The 16,818-nt window shown below is 38.4% G+C and overlaps 2 protein-coding genes across 3 annotated transcripts; both read right to left on the bottom strand.

Moving 5' to 3' along the window:
* Positions 1 to 2,601: 2,601 nt before the first annotated feature.
* On the bottom strand, positions 2,602 to 6,448 carry LOC125480352 (G-type lectin S-receptor-like serine/threonine-protein kinase At1g11410). Of its 2 annotated transcripts, none has more exons than XM_048591080.1 (7): positions 4,935 to 6,448; positions 4,558 to 4,680; positions 4,082 to 4,254; positions 3,737 to 3,947; positions 3,409 to 3,646; positions 3,130 to 3,283; positions 2,602 to 3,032 (listed from the first exon to the last, which is right to left on the bottom strand). In XM_048591080.1, exons 1-7 carry the CDS (start codon positions 6,241 to 6,243, stop codon positions 2,727 to 2,729), a joined length of 2,514 nt encoding a protein of 837 aa, XP_048447037.1. In that variant the 5' UTR covers positions 6,244 to 6,448; the 3' UTR covers positions 2,602 to 2,726. The 2 variants fall into 2 exon arrangements, with proteins under 2 accessions (XP_048447037.1, XP_048447038.1); XM_048591081.1 differs by having other exon boundaries at positions 4,082 to 4,251.
* Positions 6,449 to 7,936: 1,488 nt separating this feature from the next.
* Positions 7,937 to 16,463, bottom strand: LOC125480460. Its single transcript, XM_048591344.1, has 14 exons — positions 15,008 to 16,463; positions 14,778 to 14,915; positions 14,452 to 14,657; positions 14,039 to 14,249; positions 13,716 to 13,953; positions 13,491 to 13,638; positions 13,114 to 13,405; positions 10,181 to 11,512; positions 9,968 to 10,099; positions 9,750 to 9,892; positions 9,387 to 9,597; positions 8,812 to 9,049; positions 8,565 to 8,715; positions 7,937 to 8,468 (listed from the first exon to the last, which is right to left on the bottom strand). The coding sequence occupies exons 1-14, from the start codon at positions 16,290 to 16,292 to the stop codon at positions 8,169 to 8,171; spliced, it is 5,025 nt and encodes a 1,674-aa protein (XP_048447301.1). The 5' UTR covers positions 16,293 to 16,463; the 3' UTR covers positions 7,937 to 8,168.
* Between the last annotated feature and the right edge of the window lie 355 nt (positions 16,464 to 16,818).

The raw sequence follows: 16,818 nt of genomic DNA, 5'->3' as shown, positions 1-16,818 counted from the left end.
ATAAAATGAAATAGTAAACCAATTTGATAAGTTCTAGGAATTTTTATTTGGCAAGCAAAGAATCACAGGTCAACATCTTTTCTCCTGTATGAATCCCAGAAGCAAAACCTAGATAAAAAGTCTTACCTGCTTCCTGTGCTATGCTGAAGTTTGATTACCACAAACCTCTCATTCTTCAACACTAACTAATGTGAATGTGTCTGTTAGCGATCAAGTTTCCACCATAGTGCATCACACAATCGACAGAATTAGCTAACCAGACTAGTTTCTCGTCAATTACCTAGTAAATTCGCAATCTAAACCAATAATTCTCACGCCCTATACATCAATGCACTAGAAATATCTTACGAAGTTCAACTTTAGCGGGGTTTCATGCTACTACATGTCACATCATTTAAAGAATTTTCATACTAGGTGATGAGATTTTTGCATGTGATCCAATATCCTAATGGTTAGGGTATTCGGTTTTTGTCTATGTGTCCTAGGTTCGAAACTGCCTCCTCTCCTAAATTCTTGTGATATTTTCAAACCCTCCCCTCCCCTTAATAATAATTTAAAAAAACCGGGTGATGGATCTCCACTGTTACAACTCATTTTCGATAAAAATGCTGGTTGTTTTGGTGAAGGAGCTGCTTCTTCATTACCTAGCATGAAAACGACCGCTGACATTGTTGGCCGGTCGTGGCATACTCTTGCACACAGAAGCTGGGCAATTCGGATGCATCTCAGAACTTGGTTGACATGGTCCGATTCAGCCAGAGATGAATCAACGATTTCCAAGGCATTACCTTCTCTCCACAATTTCGAAACCTAAAACAGATTTAATAGGTAGTTAATAGATACGTTTATATTTGTTACTTCAAAGTGCTAAATCCCCTTATTATCTTCATCCCCACCCATCATGCTCATTACTTAGTTGACTATTATCTTAGTACGGTTAATTCCAGTGACTACTCGTGAAGACAATTAGTGAATACTCTGTACCAAGCAAAGAGGAAAACAGGGTAACCGAGGCAGACTTTTTTCGGTTATCAACCAATGTACTGAAGCAGTATTCTACCCAAAATCACAACTTAGGGCTATTTTCGCTGAAGTTTGGTAACACATGACATTACAAAGGACAGTTGTAAGAAATTTTCTTTGAATACGACGTATAAACCCATGTCATTAGCGCGCTTCAGTCATGGTTATTGTTAACTCATTTAGTGAACAAGTTTCTCCCTGCGATACTGCTGAGTTTGGATTTCTGGACTGTTATGTAAATGCAGGTTTCTCGGGAGAGGGAAGAGTTGTTTCCTTACTCAACACGAAAATAACTTCCGACATGGTTGGCCTATCCGATGCACTTTCTTGCACGCAAAGTAGCTGATCTAGATGCATCTTGAAACCTCGTGAGTAGGATGTGACTGATCCGAAGATGAATCAACTATACCTAATTCTTGTTCCTCCACCCACATATCCCAAATCTGATGCAATTAGGATCATTTTAGCGTACACTTTCAGAAATAAAAATTGGTAAATCGTTCCATACATAATTTAGAAGTTTAATGAATTGCCTACTTGTCCAATCAAATTTAGGGACGGACACTCAATATTGCAATTATTGTTCCTTTTGCCGCTAACGATCTCTAGCAGTATGACACCAACGCTAAAAACATCCGATTTTGTTGAATATCGCCCTTCCATTGCATATTCTGGTGACATGTATCCACAGCAGTTACACAACATGATATAAAATATTGAGCATGTTAATTGTTTGCTAATCGTTGTATGTTTCTATCTGTATATACTCAGCGAAAGACTAAAACACTTACTATGTTCCAACCGCTCTGTTTGTGTTTGCTTGGATTTAGTCTTCCCCAAATATTTTCGTCAGTCCAAAATCTGAGATGTTGGGGTTCATAGTTGAATCCAATAGAACATTGCTGGCTTTTCCCAATCTTGATGAAGGTATAAGACCCCTCGAGCGATTCCAACAATAATCTCGCTGCGCTTTTCCTGGTCCAACAATGACCTTCTACTTTCATCTAGTCCAAAAACATAAATTCAAAGTATGAAGAGTAAATAAAGTGAAAGATAGCATTGACAAGCTCTGCTGTAATTAGTTCTTCGTTATAGATTTTAGTTCATTCGAGTTATATAAATCATTTAAATATGAGGTGAATAAATCAAAGGATTAAAAAAGAATCAAGGGACTTCAAACAAAAAGGGATGCGCATGAGGAGAAAAATGGTGATCGGAAACACTTCCCATGAAAAAAATGTTGCTATTTGTAAATTAAAAGGTATATTAATTTTCTTTATTTTAGTTATTAGTCCAACACAACTTCAAATGCTACGCTAAATTAGTCCAGCTTAGTCTATTCTAAGCTAGTCTAAATTAGTCTATGAACCTAGTCTAGTCTAAGATAATCCAATGCAACAAACGCACCCAAAAGGGCCGCCAAATTTGCAAAAAGTCCAAGCTTTTGTGTGAATGCATACATGCAGCAACCAAACACCACAGGAAATGGCGTATTTTTTATTTTTATTATATTTAATTTTTATGAGTTCTAACATCAACAAGCTTCGCTTTACTTGGAGAATCTTCATTTTCAAGGCATAGTAAATTTCGTTCACCCTTTCTTCACACGGTAACAAATTGTATGTGGTTAATACATTATCTTTTGCAAGCTGCTACAAGTACATTTATGTTGTGGAACATGTCGGGTAATCCTAGGCTTTTCTTTAACGAGCTTCTATTTCTGTACATGTCACATCATTTATAGAACTAGCTCCTTCAGTACTTGTTGATGGACCTACTCCAGTACGACTCCTCGTCAACAAAAATGCAGGCTGTGTTGGGGAAGGAACTGCTGCCTCATTACCTAGCATGAAAACAACGGCTGACATGGTTGGCCGGTCAACAGCAAACTCTTGCACACACAAGAGGGCAATTTGGATGCATCTCACAACGTCATTTACATGGTATGATTCGCCCATGGATGGATCAACGATTTCCAAGGCATTGCCTTCTCTCCACAAGTCCCAAACCTAAAAGAGTTTTGAAAAAAATCAACCAAGCATGAATAAAGTAGGGGATAAACTTGTGGGAAAATCATTGTTTACAAATAGGCTATAGTTAGCTTACATATCCAACCAAATTTGAGTGGGGATATTTTTTGTGGTGATAACCGGAATTCCTTTTGCCAGTTATGATTTCTAGTAGTAATACGCCAAAACTGTACACATCAGATTTTACTGAAAAAATTCCTTCCATTGCATACTCTGGTGACATATAACCACTGCAACAATATAAGGAGATCATGGTGAGACTTGTTCTGGGAAGTTGGAACTATTAATTAACCTACTATTTTGGTAAGCTCTAGCCAACGTGTATATTCAATTTTGATGAATTTAATTAACTTACTATGTTCCGACCACACGATGTGTATTTGCTTCACATTGGTCCCCCATAAATATTCTTGCCATACCAAAATCTGCTATTTTGGGACTCATAGATGCATCCAGTAGAATATTACTAGCCTTTAGATCTCTATGGATAATCCTTAATCTCGAATCTTGATGAAGATATAAAATCCCTCTAGCAATCCCACAGATAATATCAAAGCGTTTTGTCCAATCTAAAAGATTTCTTTTTGTTTCATCTGGATACAGTAAGAAGTTAAGACCAAATAAATTATTGTTGACTTTAGTTTCAAAATGAAATTAAAGGAAAAAAAAGGAAGAAGACGTACCAAAAATAAAGGAGTCCAAACTTTTGTTTGGTACGTACTCATAGATTAGCATCTTCTCTTTATCTTCAACGCAGCAACCTATAATCTTGACAAGGTTCCTATGTTGGAGTTTTGCAATTATCACAACTTCGTTCTTAAACTCTTCAATTCCTTGACCAGAATTCTTTGATAGTCGTTTCACCGCTACTTCCTTTCCATTACGAAGTACACCCTGAAATTATAATCCAAACACTTATGTTACAATTCATTTTTAAGGGCGTCAAAAATGAATTGTCATGCTTGTTGTAAGCTTCTAGGTTAACCTAAAGTTATGCATGATTCGGAAAATTATAGGAGGCCAAGTACCTTATAGACTGAGCCAAAACCTCCTGTCCCAAGCTTGTTCGCTACAGAGAAATTGTCCGTGGCAGCTGCAACGGTTGTTCGATCAAAGAATTGTAATTCTGAGTTTATTTTACTTTGATCATCGAGATCTGTTCTATCTTCCATGAAAAACATATATTTTCTCTGCCTTCCTGCTGTCATGAAATACATAATTAACAAGCAATGCAATGTTATAACCTTTTGGTCATAAACAATTCGTATTGCGCGACACTACAAGGAAACTTACAAATAACTGTTGGCATTAGTTGTACAGAATAGAATGAGTAAAAGGCCTCATAGTATACCCGGCATGTAGCCATTAATAAGTCTTTTACCCATCTCAATTCTTACAACTAATATTAGCGACTATAGTCGTTTATTGTAATATTGACGTAATAGAGACCGTCAACCGACACAAGAGGGATAGTAATTAAGATTGAGAAGCAAAATTTATTTACCTTTGCTCTTCCTCCTTACCAACCAACACAAAAGGAAAACTAGGCCAAGGAACACAAGAGCGGATAATAGTGAAATTGCCAGCCTTGCCTTCTTGCTAATTACAGAACCATTTGCAAATTGAGCTACAAGGACATAAAATAAAAATAAAAAAACCAACAAATTCAACAGTTGTGAACTGTAAACAGTAGCAAATCACCATCAATCTCATGTGCGAGATAATTGTGGGATGTAATTAGCCAGCGAACCAGGGCAAAGTACAGCCGGCCAATCAACTCGCAACTACTATCCAACAAGATTTATCTCTTATTAGAGAAATTCCGGTAGAAAGTGCGGAATATATACAAAATATTGTGAGAATGAAAGATAAAGTGATTACCTAGAGTAACTGCATCAACTCGCACATACAAGTCCTGCCCAACACTTGAAAAAGTTCTTGTGTCTATCAAGTCCCCGTACCACGTCACACAACCCTTCCCTCCTCCCCTTTCATCTGCACTCGCGTATGCCATGCAAGAACAATCCTTCATGCACTCTTGCTCACACCCTTTCAGACTAAAATTCATATTCACACGTGCCCCAGATGAGTCGGGTACCTTCACGCGTGCCACCTTAACAAACCCTTCCCCATTTTGGCATGTAGACGCTCCCGATTTTCTTATGCATCCACCCAATCCATCTCTCAGATACCAATCCTGGGGGAATTTGGGTTCAAATCCGGGCAGACAAAGGCAAGAGAAGTTATAATTACTGTATGGGTCACAGTTACCATTTGGACCACACTGTCCATAGTAGTCACACCACTCACTAGGGTTAGAGCTTCCTTCGATCCATTTGCTTTCGTGATCTCGCCATACGAACCGTTTAACAATTCCTGATTCATCTAGCACCCCTCTTGTGAATACTGAGTCATTTGGAACAGTTATCTCCATATATATCTCATCTTTATTGTTCACAAAGTTGCGGACACTATTAGTTGTATATTCGGGTACCCCGCTGAATCTTTGGCCGGTCCAAGTTCCGCCTCGAAACCATTTGGTTCGATCCTTGTAAACCATCAACTGCGGAAACCCGGTTGGGTCAATCTCATACGAAAAATTCCCTGATCCGGGATCATCCTGGGACTTCCGAGATGTTAGGCGCCTATTCAGCCCTGACCGCCGGTTCTGCCCAATCTTCATCCATGGAAGCAGTGTATCTGTGGGGTAATCAAAGCCTTGCCACAGCACCCTTGGGTTACTACCATTGTGCTCAAGCAATACAAGATTTCCTGTATCCCGAAGTTTGGCTATTACGGAATTGTTTGGCGAAGAGACTGTGACATTAGCAGACCAAAGAGGGGTATTTTGGTCCTTCCCATAAATGACAAGGCCTCCATGATCTCCATGAATAGCTAGGAGCCCAGTTCCAGTTCCACCAATAGGAATTATGGGGTTGTCTCTGTTTGCAATCCAGACGATGGTTTTGATTGGAATATTGTTGTACCAGACTCCGATGTAACGGTTATGAGAATTGTCTGGGCTAAAAAAACCCAGTTTAAAGATTTTAGTGGCGGAGAGAAGAAAGTCGCCGTCTCTTAGGGGTTGGTTTGGTGTAATGGCGTCTAGGGCAACAGAAATGGAAGAGGGATGAATCACAAGGAAGATAAGCAATCTAATTATGACAAAAAGGAATATAGTAGAATTCATGGTTAGTTTCTCTTTTAATGGCAGCAGAAACAAAAAGCCGGAAAGTTTAGGTTTTATTTTCTTTGGTGTTGAATTCACCGGCGAATTCTAGTCGACGTAAGAATACTGATCCTAGCTAGAAAGGTGCACTTCATTAATGCTGACCACACCAGTTGTAGTAGATTGATAAAGGCAAATTTTCTCCTATGCTGGAATTTTAAAGAATCACAGGTCAACATCTTTTAAAGAATTTTCTCTTATGCTACGAGAGGATATTTTTCAGTGTAACCGTCACATGAGGTGATACATCACGTATTCCTATATAAATGGTGGGTTATGTGTGTTAAAAGGTTAATAACTTAAAAATTAAAATTTTTCATCACTTTCATAAAAACACGTGGTGTACCATCCGTATTCTCGTCACAACTAAAAATTTCTCTCCACGCGGAAGTTTGATGACCACAAACCTCTCATTCTTAAACACTAATTGATGTGAATGCGTCTGTTAGTTTTCAAGTTTCCGTTCATAGTACGTCTCACAATTGACATAATTAATTAGCTAACTAGACTAGTATAATTTCTCTTCAATTACCTTGCAAGTTCGCAATTGTAACCAGTATTTCTGACGCCCTACAAGTCAATACACTTAAAAATATCTTTAACAGTTTAACTTTAGCGAGATTCTGTGCCACTACATGTCACATAATTTAATGAATTTTCTCCTTCAGTACTGGGTAATGGAGTGTTTGCATGTGGTCCAATATCTTAGTAGATAGGATGTTGGATTTTCACCTATGTGTTCTAGGTTCAAAACTGCACCCTCCCCTAAATTGTTGTAATAGTTTAAAACCCTCGCCTCCCTTTAATAATAATTAAAAACAAAAAAAAAAACAAAAACAAAGATAAACTGGGTGATTGATCTCCACTGTTATAACTCTAATGCTGGTTGTTTTGGTGAAGAAGCTGCTTCTTCAGTACTTAGCATGAAAGCAATCTTGATATTTTTGACCGGTCCGTGGCATACTCCTGTCCACATAATTTGGGATATTTGGACGCATATCAGAACTTGACATGGTCCGATTGACCCAGAGATGAATCAACGATTTCCAATGCATCGACTTCTCTCCACAAGTTAGAAACCTAAAACAAATTTAATAGCTGGTTGATAAAATCATTTATTCATGTTACTGCAAAGCTACGATGCATGGACATCGTGATTTCTTCTTGTATTCCCGTGTTGTGTCGTATCCCTATGTTTGTGTCTGTATCCATGCAATCGTAGCTGCAAACTGTTAAATCCCCTAATTATCTCCATCTCCGTCACCACTCATCACGCTCATTACTTGGTTGACTGTTATTCTTAGTATGGTTAACTTCCAGTGACTATTCCTGAAGTCAATTCGTGAATACTCTGTACCAAGACAGGGGAAAAACAGGGGAACAGGGGTAGACTTTTTTCAGTTATTAACTGATATACATTCTCTGTACTAAACTAGGATAAGCAGAGAGGAATCAACATTCTACCAAAAATTACAAGCAAGAGCTTTTTTTTTCACTAAAGTTTGGTACCACATGACATTATAAAAGGCAATGGCAAGAAATATTTTTTTGTATACGACGTATCAAATCATCCAGGAAAGTTGACTACCAATTCATTCAGGAAAGATACACGCAATGTAAAAGGAAAAAGAGTCTCTATTTGAACAGACAAGAGTCAAACGAATCTTCAGTGCTAGGTGACTGTTGAAATCATTAAAAAATATTAGTAAGTATGAATTAGGATAAAAATACAGAATAGTGTCTGAAGTATATATTAACAAATGAAACCATAAATGTAAGAAGAAAATGAAATGGTATAATCTTGCACACATAAGAGGGCAATTTGGATGCATCTCAGAACTTGGTTGACATGGTACGATTCACCCAGAGACGTACAACCTAGATCATTACCGCGCTTCAACCACGGTTATTGTTAAGTCATTTAGCGAACAAATTTCTCCTCTTGATGCTTCTTTGTTTGGATTTGTGGATTGTAATATAAATGCAGGTTTCTTGGGACAGGGAAGAGTTGTTTCATTACACAACATGAAAACAACTTCCGACATGGTTGGCCTATCCAATGCACTTTCTTGCACACAAAGTAGCCCGATCTGGATGCATCGCGAAACCTCATGTGCAGGATATGACCGATCCAATGATGGATCGACTATACCTAATGCTTGCTCCTCCATCCACATATCCCAAATCTGATGCAATTTCAAACATCATGTTAGCACAAATATTCAGAAGAAAAAATTGGTAGCTCACAGCGTATATACTTTAGAACTTAATGAATTGCCTACTTGTCCAATCAAATTTGGGGAGTGACTTTCATCATCATAACTCGTGTTCCTTTTGCCACTAACGATCTCTAGCAGTATGACACCAAAGCTAAAAATATCCGATTTTGTTGAATATCTCCCTCCCATTGCATATTCCGGTGACATGTAGCCACTACAATCACACAACATGATACAAACTATTGAGTATGCCAATTGTTTCTTCATAATCATCCTATGCTTCTAATTGGATGTACTCCGAAATACTTACTATGTTCCAACCACTCTGTTTGTTTTTGCTATGATTTGGTCTTCCCCAAACATTTTCGCCAGTCCAAAATCTGAGATCTTGGGGTTCATTGTTGAATCCAATAGAACATTGCTAGCTTTCAGATCCCTGTGGATGACTTTCAGTCTTGAGTCATGATGAAGGTATAAGACTCCTCGAGCGATTCCGATGATAATCTCAATACGCTTTTCCCAGTCCAACAATGAGCTTCTACTTTTATCTGGTCAAGAAACATAAACCTTGATTCAATGTATGGAGATTGGAAAGTAAGGAAACCATAGGATAACATTTTCAAGCTCTGCTGCAATTAGTTCTTTGGTATATGCTTTAGTTCATTTGACTTATAATTCAAATATCCGATGAAGTAAGAAAAATGATTTCTACACACCCATTTTCGCTTTCAGCATACCATTTTTTTGACCTTTGGATTGAATAAAACAGAGGCTTAAAGGAGAATCAAGGGAACATAAACAAAGAGAGACGTGTAGGAGAAAAATGCCGTGGCGAAATAACTTCATGCAAAAAAATTGTTGCTATTTATAAATTGAAAGGTATACCAAATATGAAAAGGTCCAGGCTTTTGTTTGGTAAGTATTCATAGATCAACATCTTCTCTTCTGCCTGGACGCAGCAACCTACAAGCCTCACCAGGTTCCTGTGCTGAAGTTTTGCTATCAACATAACCTCATTCTTAAATTGTTCTAAACCTTGTCCTGAATCCTTTGATAATTGTTTCACAGCAACCTCTTGTCCATTAGCTAGTAAACCCTGAAAATTATCATCCCGTCTTTAGTTTAAGATTTGATACAGTAACGAAAATGCTATGTCAATGTGTGCATAATTACATACTTAGGAATGGAGTACTACTTGAGAGATGTGCTTAATTATGTTATCGATGTTTATGTCTTGTACTGAGATACCTTATAGACAGAGCCGAATCCACCTTCGCCGAGCTTGTTAGCAGCAGAGAAATTTTCCGTGGCAGCAACTAAGCTTTTTAGGTCATAAAATGGTAGGTCATGATGAGTTTCACTATCATCTTCCGTTTTTTCCTTTGAAGATCCTACACATAACATAAAGTGCCTATTAGACTCACTAAGAGGCTTGTAATACATTGGGGGAATAAATTTTTGCGTACCTTTTCCCTTTCTCTTTAAACACCAACAACATCCGACGAAAATGAAGGAGGATACCATAGCAATAGATACTACCAAAACCGGCAGCATTCCCTTTTTGGCAAGAAAACTCTTTGACTTCTTTGCGTATTGGGCTACAAAGTTAAAAATACTTAATTGAGAGAAATATGCGAAAGAATATTATTTCAGTACTACTTAGCAAGTTAGCCACATACCATACTCAAGTGCATCCACGCGAATGTAAAGCTCGTCACCACTCCCTTCGGCATTATCTCGAGTATCTATTAAATTCCCATACCATGTCAGGCAGCCAATGCCAACTCGTAATTTTGTGTATGCCAAGCAAGAGCAATTTCTCAAGCACTCATCCTCACATTGTTTCCAACTCGAATTCGTATCCACCAGTGCCCATGATGTGTCAGGAGTTCTCACGTTGGCAACTTTGATGAAACCTTCGCCATTTCTGCATGCCTCATGCTTCCTCACACAGCCACTCGATGCATTTTTCATGTTCCACTCAACTTCCAACAAGGGTTGAAACCCTGGCAGGCATTTGCACTCGAACTCGCTCAAGCCATAAGCTCCAAAGGGATCACATTTGCCGAATGCTCCACACCAGCCATAAGAGTCGCATTTGTTCAAGGGTTCAGACCAGACTAGGTTCCACCCCTGCTTTTGTTGATACCATATAAGTTCTTTGATTGATCCAGAACTGTCCATCACTATTATTCTTGAGATGATCGAAGGGTTGACAACGTCCCACATCAATGTGATCTCATTCTCGTCATTTGTAGTGTAGATTTCAAGGCCACCTTGCACTGTGGTTGTGCCATTCCACCACCCCCTATTCACATTCCAATTTCCAGACCGCCACAATCGGATGTTACCTTTGTTCATCACAATCTGAGGAGCTCCACCTGGGTCAATCCTGTAGGTGTAATTCCCTGTTCCGGGATCATCTTCCGACTTCCAGGAAGTCAGGAACCGGTTCAATCCTGTCCTCTTGTCAATACCAAGTTTCATAAATGGTAGCTGCACATGCGTGGGGTAATCGAAGCTTTGCCATGCTACCTTTTCGCTGTCTTGTTGTTGCTCAACCAAAACAAAGTTTCCAGTGTCTAAGAGCTGAGCTTTGTAAATAGGATCTTGTTCGGATGATAACGATGAAATTGAAACCCCGGATTTGGTAGACCAGAGAGGAATATTGCTTCTGTTTTTCGCATAGACGAAAAGGTTTCCATCTGTACCGATTGAGAGGACTCCTGAAGTGTCATTGACCGGATTGTCTCTGTTTGCGACCCACACAACTCTGTTTTCTACATCTTTCTTGTACCAAATTCCAACGTATCGCTTCGTGGATTTCCCAGGGCTAAAGAACCCAAGCTCAAACACTTCTCCACTCGAGACGAGAACTTCGCCATCCCTGATGGCTTGGTCTGCTGCTATGCTATCCGTTGAAGCGCAGCACCGGATGAGAAGAACGATTTGAACTAGTGTTGTAACAATCACTCCTTCTGTAAAATTCATGAACATGTATCTCTCTTCAACTAGAATACCATCAAAGAAATTTTTTCAATGAGAAGATTATATGTGACTGTTCCAGAGGAAAGTACTATTCATCCCAAACCAACGATTAGAGCATTCATTCAAAGAATTCGTTTCGAAAAAAGAAAAATATGCGACTGCAAGCTCCGGGGAAGAAGTTTTATGCATTAGGAAACCTCAACAACGACCTTGTGGCTAGAACTTGCAAGATTACAAGTGTTGAGAGATCCAGATTGAAAAACGAGAGATCTTATAAATAATTGGGTTATTTTTCATACTGCTTATTACTTTTTCATAGTATCAAAACAAGTTGTCCAACAATTACGTATATGGTTAAATTTTTTTTTTATTACTAATTAATTTTATAATAAAACTTCAACTTCTTTATTAAAATATTTCTAGAAGAACCTTACCAGATCTTTCCTTCATATCTTTTTCAAGATTTGGCTGACAATGCTAAAAAAGTCCACTATGGCAACTTTATAGTCACTGTTTGATGTTTGATGCGTAACAATTTTTAACTCTTATAGAATTGACTGACTGCTAAAATGGTCCACTACGGCATCTTTATAGTCAATGTTTAACTACTCATGCGTGACAATTTTAATTTTTTGTACACCCAAGCGACAATGACAGTATATTCACATATGCAACTCTACCATCTCGGGCATATCTTTACGGTTAATGATTTTGAGGTTGGATTGCGATGTATATTTTGTGACATAGAATTGATGGATACGAAAGGAGAGCAAAAATAAATGAATCCGAAAAATGAAAAATGAAATTGAGTTAGAGTGATTTCAAAATGGCTCGGTTTTAGATTTTTTTTTTTTTTTTTTTAACTGAGAATTAAAATTGGTTAGCAAAAGTTTTCAGTTTTAGTTTTTGAAAAAAGTTAAAATTAAGCTAAAACTTGTTACTAGCTTAGCACGTCTTCATCTTTACAACTAAGAATTTCAATTCTTTCTAATGGAACTTATCAGGTGCCTTAGCATTTATAAGTTGATTGGACAAATTGTTGTACCATCCTCTCTTCCATGCATATTCGGTTTTCTTACATTTATCGCGAAGGAAATAAGGGGGTAGATTGTTTGGCAAACTATGGTGTTGATCATGTTGGAGTTCATTGGTGGGATTCTTGTCCGCCATGTGCAGTTGCGGCTTTTGTTCATAATCCTTCGAAGCTTCCAAATTTTTCGTTTCTATTACAAGTTCTCTTAATTGATTTTTGTTTCTAATAATTTTCTACTTCTTGTTAGGGTTTGGCTTCATGTCCCTCTATATTTTTTTTATCTTTACTTTTTTCTTCAATATATATTCACAATAATGTCTCTTTCCATGCAATGGTGGAGGATATGACATTATTGTTTTAATTAAAAAAAAAAAACTGAGAATTTCAATTTGTTACTCTGCTTACCACTTCTTCATGGTTGATCTAAAATTTAAACATTTAGGCCCGTTTGGATTCTAGGATTTGAATTTGAATCTTCATGTACAAAGAAATCTTGAATTGAGTATAAAGACTTAAGAAGTAATGCAAAATCTCTACAGGGATCTGAAAAATGCAAAATCTCTACAGGGATCTGAAAAATGCAAACTCAACGAGCTTCAATAACTGTGACTGTTACATCATTTACAGAAGAAGCTCCCCTAGAAGTTGAAGAATCCGGACCGCTATTTTTGAAGCTAAACACTGCCTTTTTCGGATGTGGAAGAGTCATTTCGTTCCCCAGCATGAACACAACATCTAACATGGTCGGTCGGTCTGTTGTGTATTCTTGCACACACAAGAGCCCAATCTGAATGCATCTCATAACTTCATGAGTCAAATATGACTCATTTAGTGATAAATCAACTATGTCCAAGACTTTTCCTTCTGTCCACAAGTCCCATATCTGAAACCATTTCGGCATAAGTGTTTAGATGGATGGACTATTGAAAAGTTAAATTCATCATCTAAAATATTATCTGTTTACTTACTAGTCCAACCAAATTCAGAGAGGGGTTTTCGAATTGGAAATTGTTCTTCCTGCCACTAATGATCTCTAGTGCCAAGACTCCAAAGCTAAACACATCAGATTTTGTGGAATATAGCCCATCCATAGCATACTCCGGTGACATGTAACCGCTGCAATGACACAATATTAGTACTAAAAAAATATCGGCTCTACTTGAGTTTTATTTCAAGGGAGAGAAGAGAATTACTAGGTGCCAACAACTCTATTCGTGTTGGCTTCAATCTGGTCATCCCCAAACATTCTTGCCATGCCAAAATCTGATATTTTTGGGTTCATTGAACCATCCAGTAAAACATTGCTTTCTTTCAAATCCCTGTGAATTATTTTTAGTCTCGAATCTTGATGAAGATATAGGACTCCTCGAGCAATCCCAATGATAATTTGAAATCGCTTTCTCCAGTCTAACGACGACTTTCTGTTTTTATCTGAACACAACACATAAAAGCGCCTATTAGCTAGATACTAGTTAAGTGACGAAAGTATTTATTAGCGTATGTAGAGATCGCATACCAAAAATGAATAAGTCCAAGCTGCGATTCGGCATGTATTCATAGATTAACATCCTCTCTTCTTTATCTATGCAGCAACCCAAAAGCCTCACAAGGTTTCTATGCTGGAGTTTTGCTATAAGCATGACTTCATTCTTGAATTCGTCTACTCCTTGTCCTGAATTTCTCGATAATCTTTTGACAGCTATTTCCTGTCCGTCAGCTAGATTTCCCTGAAATGGTGATGCAGACTCGAAAATCTTAACGACAAACTTCAGATCAATATAAAGTTTACATACAATTCTATCTTATCCTCCTCAACGTCACAGAGCTTATGTATTGGTATGTTCGTAAACAAAGTACAAGATGTGTACTTCACATTTTATTTTAAAGTCACACAATGCTGAGTTACACAGAACGGTTCTAGGAAAGTACCTTATATACCATGCCGAAGCCACCATGTCCAAGCATATTAGCAAAAGAGAAATTTTCTGTGGCTGCAACCACGGTGGTTAAATCGAAAAAAGGTAAATCTGTTTTTCCTCTGTGTTCATCAACCTCTTTTCTTATTGGCAAATCTTCACAGCTTCGTGAACCAAAAGCAGCGGGATCATTCAGCAGTTCAGGTTGTCCTCCTCTCTCTGTTTCCATTCCATTGAAATTTCAGGTTATAAATTTCAAGACGAACAAAATGAACTTGAGCTAAAATAAAGCCGTAAAACAAAATTGCGAAACGAAAGAAGGGGAAATTTTTCGCATACCCTTCCTGCTTATTTTCCTGAACCAACATAAAACTGCGAGTATGAGCAATGAGGCGACAGAAATTGACGCTCCCAATATAATAGCCAGTCGCCTTTTTCCGGAAGAAAACCCTGCTTCTGACTTCTTTTTATACTGAGCTGGAAAAAAGAAGAAAAAATATATTACTAGTGCCATCAATGGTATGAAGTTGGAACATGTAGCTGACGCAATTTCTTGGAAGATAAGGTACCTAAAACTACTGCGTCTGCGCGAATGTACAAATCTTGCCCGCCTTCTGTGAACTGCTTAGTATCCATCAAATCTTTATACCATGTCATGCATCCAGTACCTCCATTCCTCACATCTGCACTCGCATACGCTAAGCACGAGCAGTTCCTCAAGCACTCCTCCTCGCACGCTTCCAAGCTCAAATTCATCTCCAATTTTATGGAGGACGTGTCTGGAACCTTTACATTTTTCATCTTCACAAATCCCTCGCCATTCCTGCACATGGACCGCGACCCCTGCTGCCTCTTGCATCCACCTGTTCCGTCTCTCAAATCCCAATCCTGCAGTGAGGTTGGTTCGTACCCGGGGTAGCATGTGCAGTTGAACCCACTGTTAGTGTAGGGATTGCAATTGCCAAACTGACCACACTTGCCATAGCTGTCACAGGCATCCAATGGCGCTGACCAAAGCGAAACCCACTGGTGCTGTTGCCCCTGCCATGCTAGCTGGTTGAGTGTTCCCATCCCATCTATTGTGATCACCGAGTAAATTGAAGGGTCGAGAACAGTCCACTGCACAGCAATTTCATCTTTGTTGTTCACAAAATTGATCTTAAACACAACGTTCCGCTGCACGGCAGGTATGCCGCCCCATTGAATCCCGTTCCAATGTCCTGACCTCCACCACTTAGCCTCATTCTTGTACAAGATCAACTGAGGCGATCCATTCAGGTCCATTCTCAACGAAACATTACCCGTCCCTGGATCATTGTCCGATTTCCAACACATGAGGAACCGGTTGATGCCACTTCTCCTGTCCAACCCGATTTTCATACTCGAAAGAAGAATATGTGTAGGGTGATCAGTGCTCTGCCAAAAAACATCCTGGCTGCCTTGTTGAGCCAAAACAAGGCTTCCCGAATCAAGGATTTGGGCGAAAATATTGCTCGCTGATGATATCGAAACATTCGTTGACCACAGACGAACAAGGCCTTGGCTAGTATTGGCTTGCAGCCCTAGGTTTCCATCAGAACCTATTGAGAGAACTCCTGAGCTGCCATTGATGGGATTATCTCTGTTGGCCACCCACACAACCCTGTCTTCTGAAAACTTGTACCAAATTCCAACATAGCGGTCGGTAGATGTCCCGGGACTAAAGAACCCCAAGACAAAGGTCTCATTCTTGGACACCAAGAAATCACCGTCTCCGACGGGTTGATCAAATTTTCTGGTGTCCAAGGAAGAGCAGAGCCGGACAAGGAGGAGATGAAGAACTAAAACATTTAGCAGACGTTTCACCAACTGCATTTTGCAGAACAATGGTTTGCCAAAGCACGATTGATTGCTTGCTCAAGTAATCTTTGAATTATTATTAATATTTTGTTTTATCCATAAATTTATGTAAAATATATGTAAATAATAATTTTTTGCCCCACCACGGAACGTACTCATGGAAGAAATTTTTGATACAGACAGACTCTACATAGATTGCAACACCCTTTGGACTTTGAACAACTTGGTGGGATTTAAAGGGTGAAAGGAGGATGGTGAAAAAAAAGTTTGTTTAAGTCTTATCATTCACCATCTTCCCTTCACCTTTCGTTTATAAGTCTTAACTTTTTTCATATTTATTATAAATAAAAAAGAAAATGTATGTGAAAGAAATGAGAAATGAAAAGTGAAGTGGATGATAGCGAATGATTAACAAAATAAAATTAAAACAAAAAATGAAAAACAATTTTTTTTCACATTCAAGTTTTTATTTTCATGTGCTCTCTTTTATTCATTCCTCTTCCTTCCTACCACCTCTCTTTCTCTTAAATATATATATATA

Source organism: the organism of the source record quoted next, unplaced genomic scaffold (assembly GCF_019419815.1).
Source record: "Pyrus x bretschneideri cultivar Hongxiangsu unplaced genomic scaffold, Pyrus_bretschneideri_v1 Contig33, whole genome shotgun sequence".
Classification (NCBI taxonomy): Eukaryota; Viridiplantae; Streptophyta; class Magnoliopsida; order Rosales; family Rosaceae; genus Pyrus; species Pyrus x bretschneideri.
Note: the sequence above shows the minus strand (reverse complement) of the source record. Positions and strands in the feature narration are given on the sequence as shown.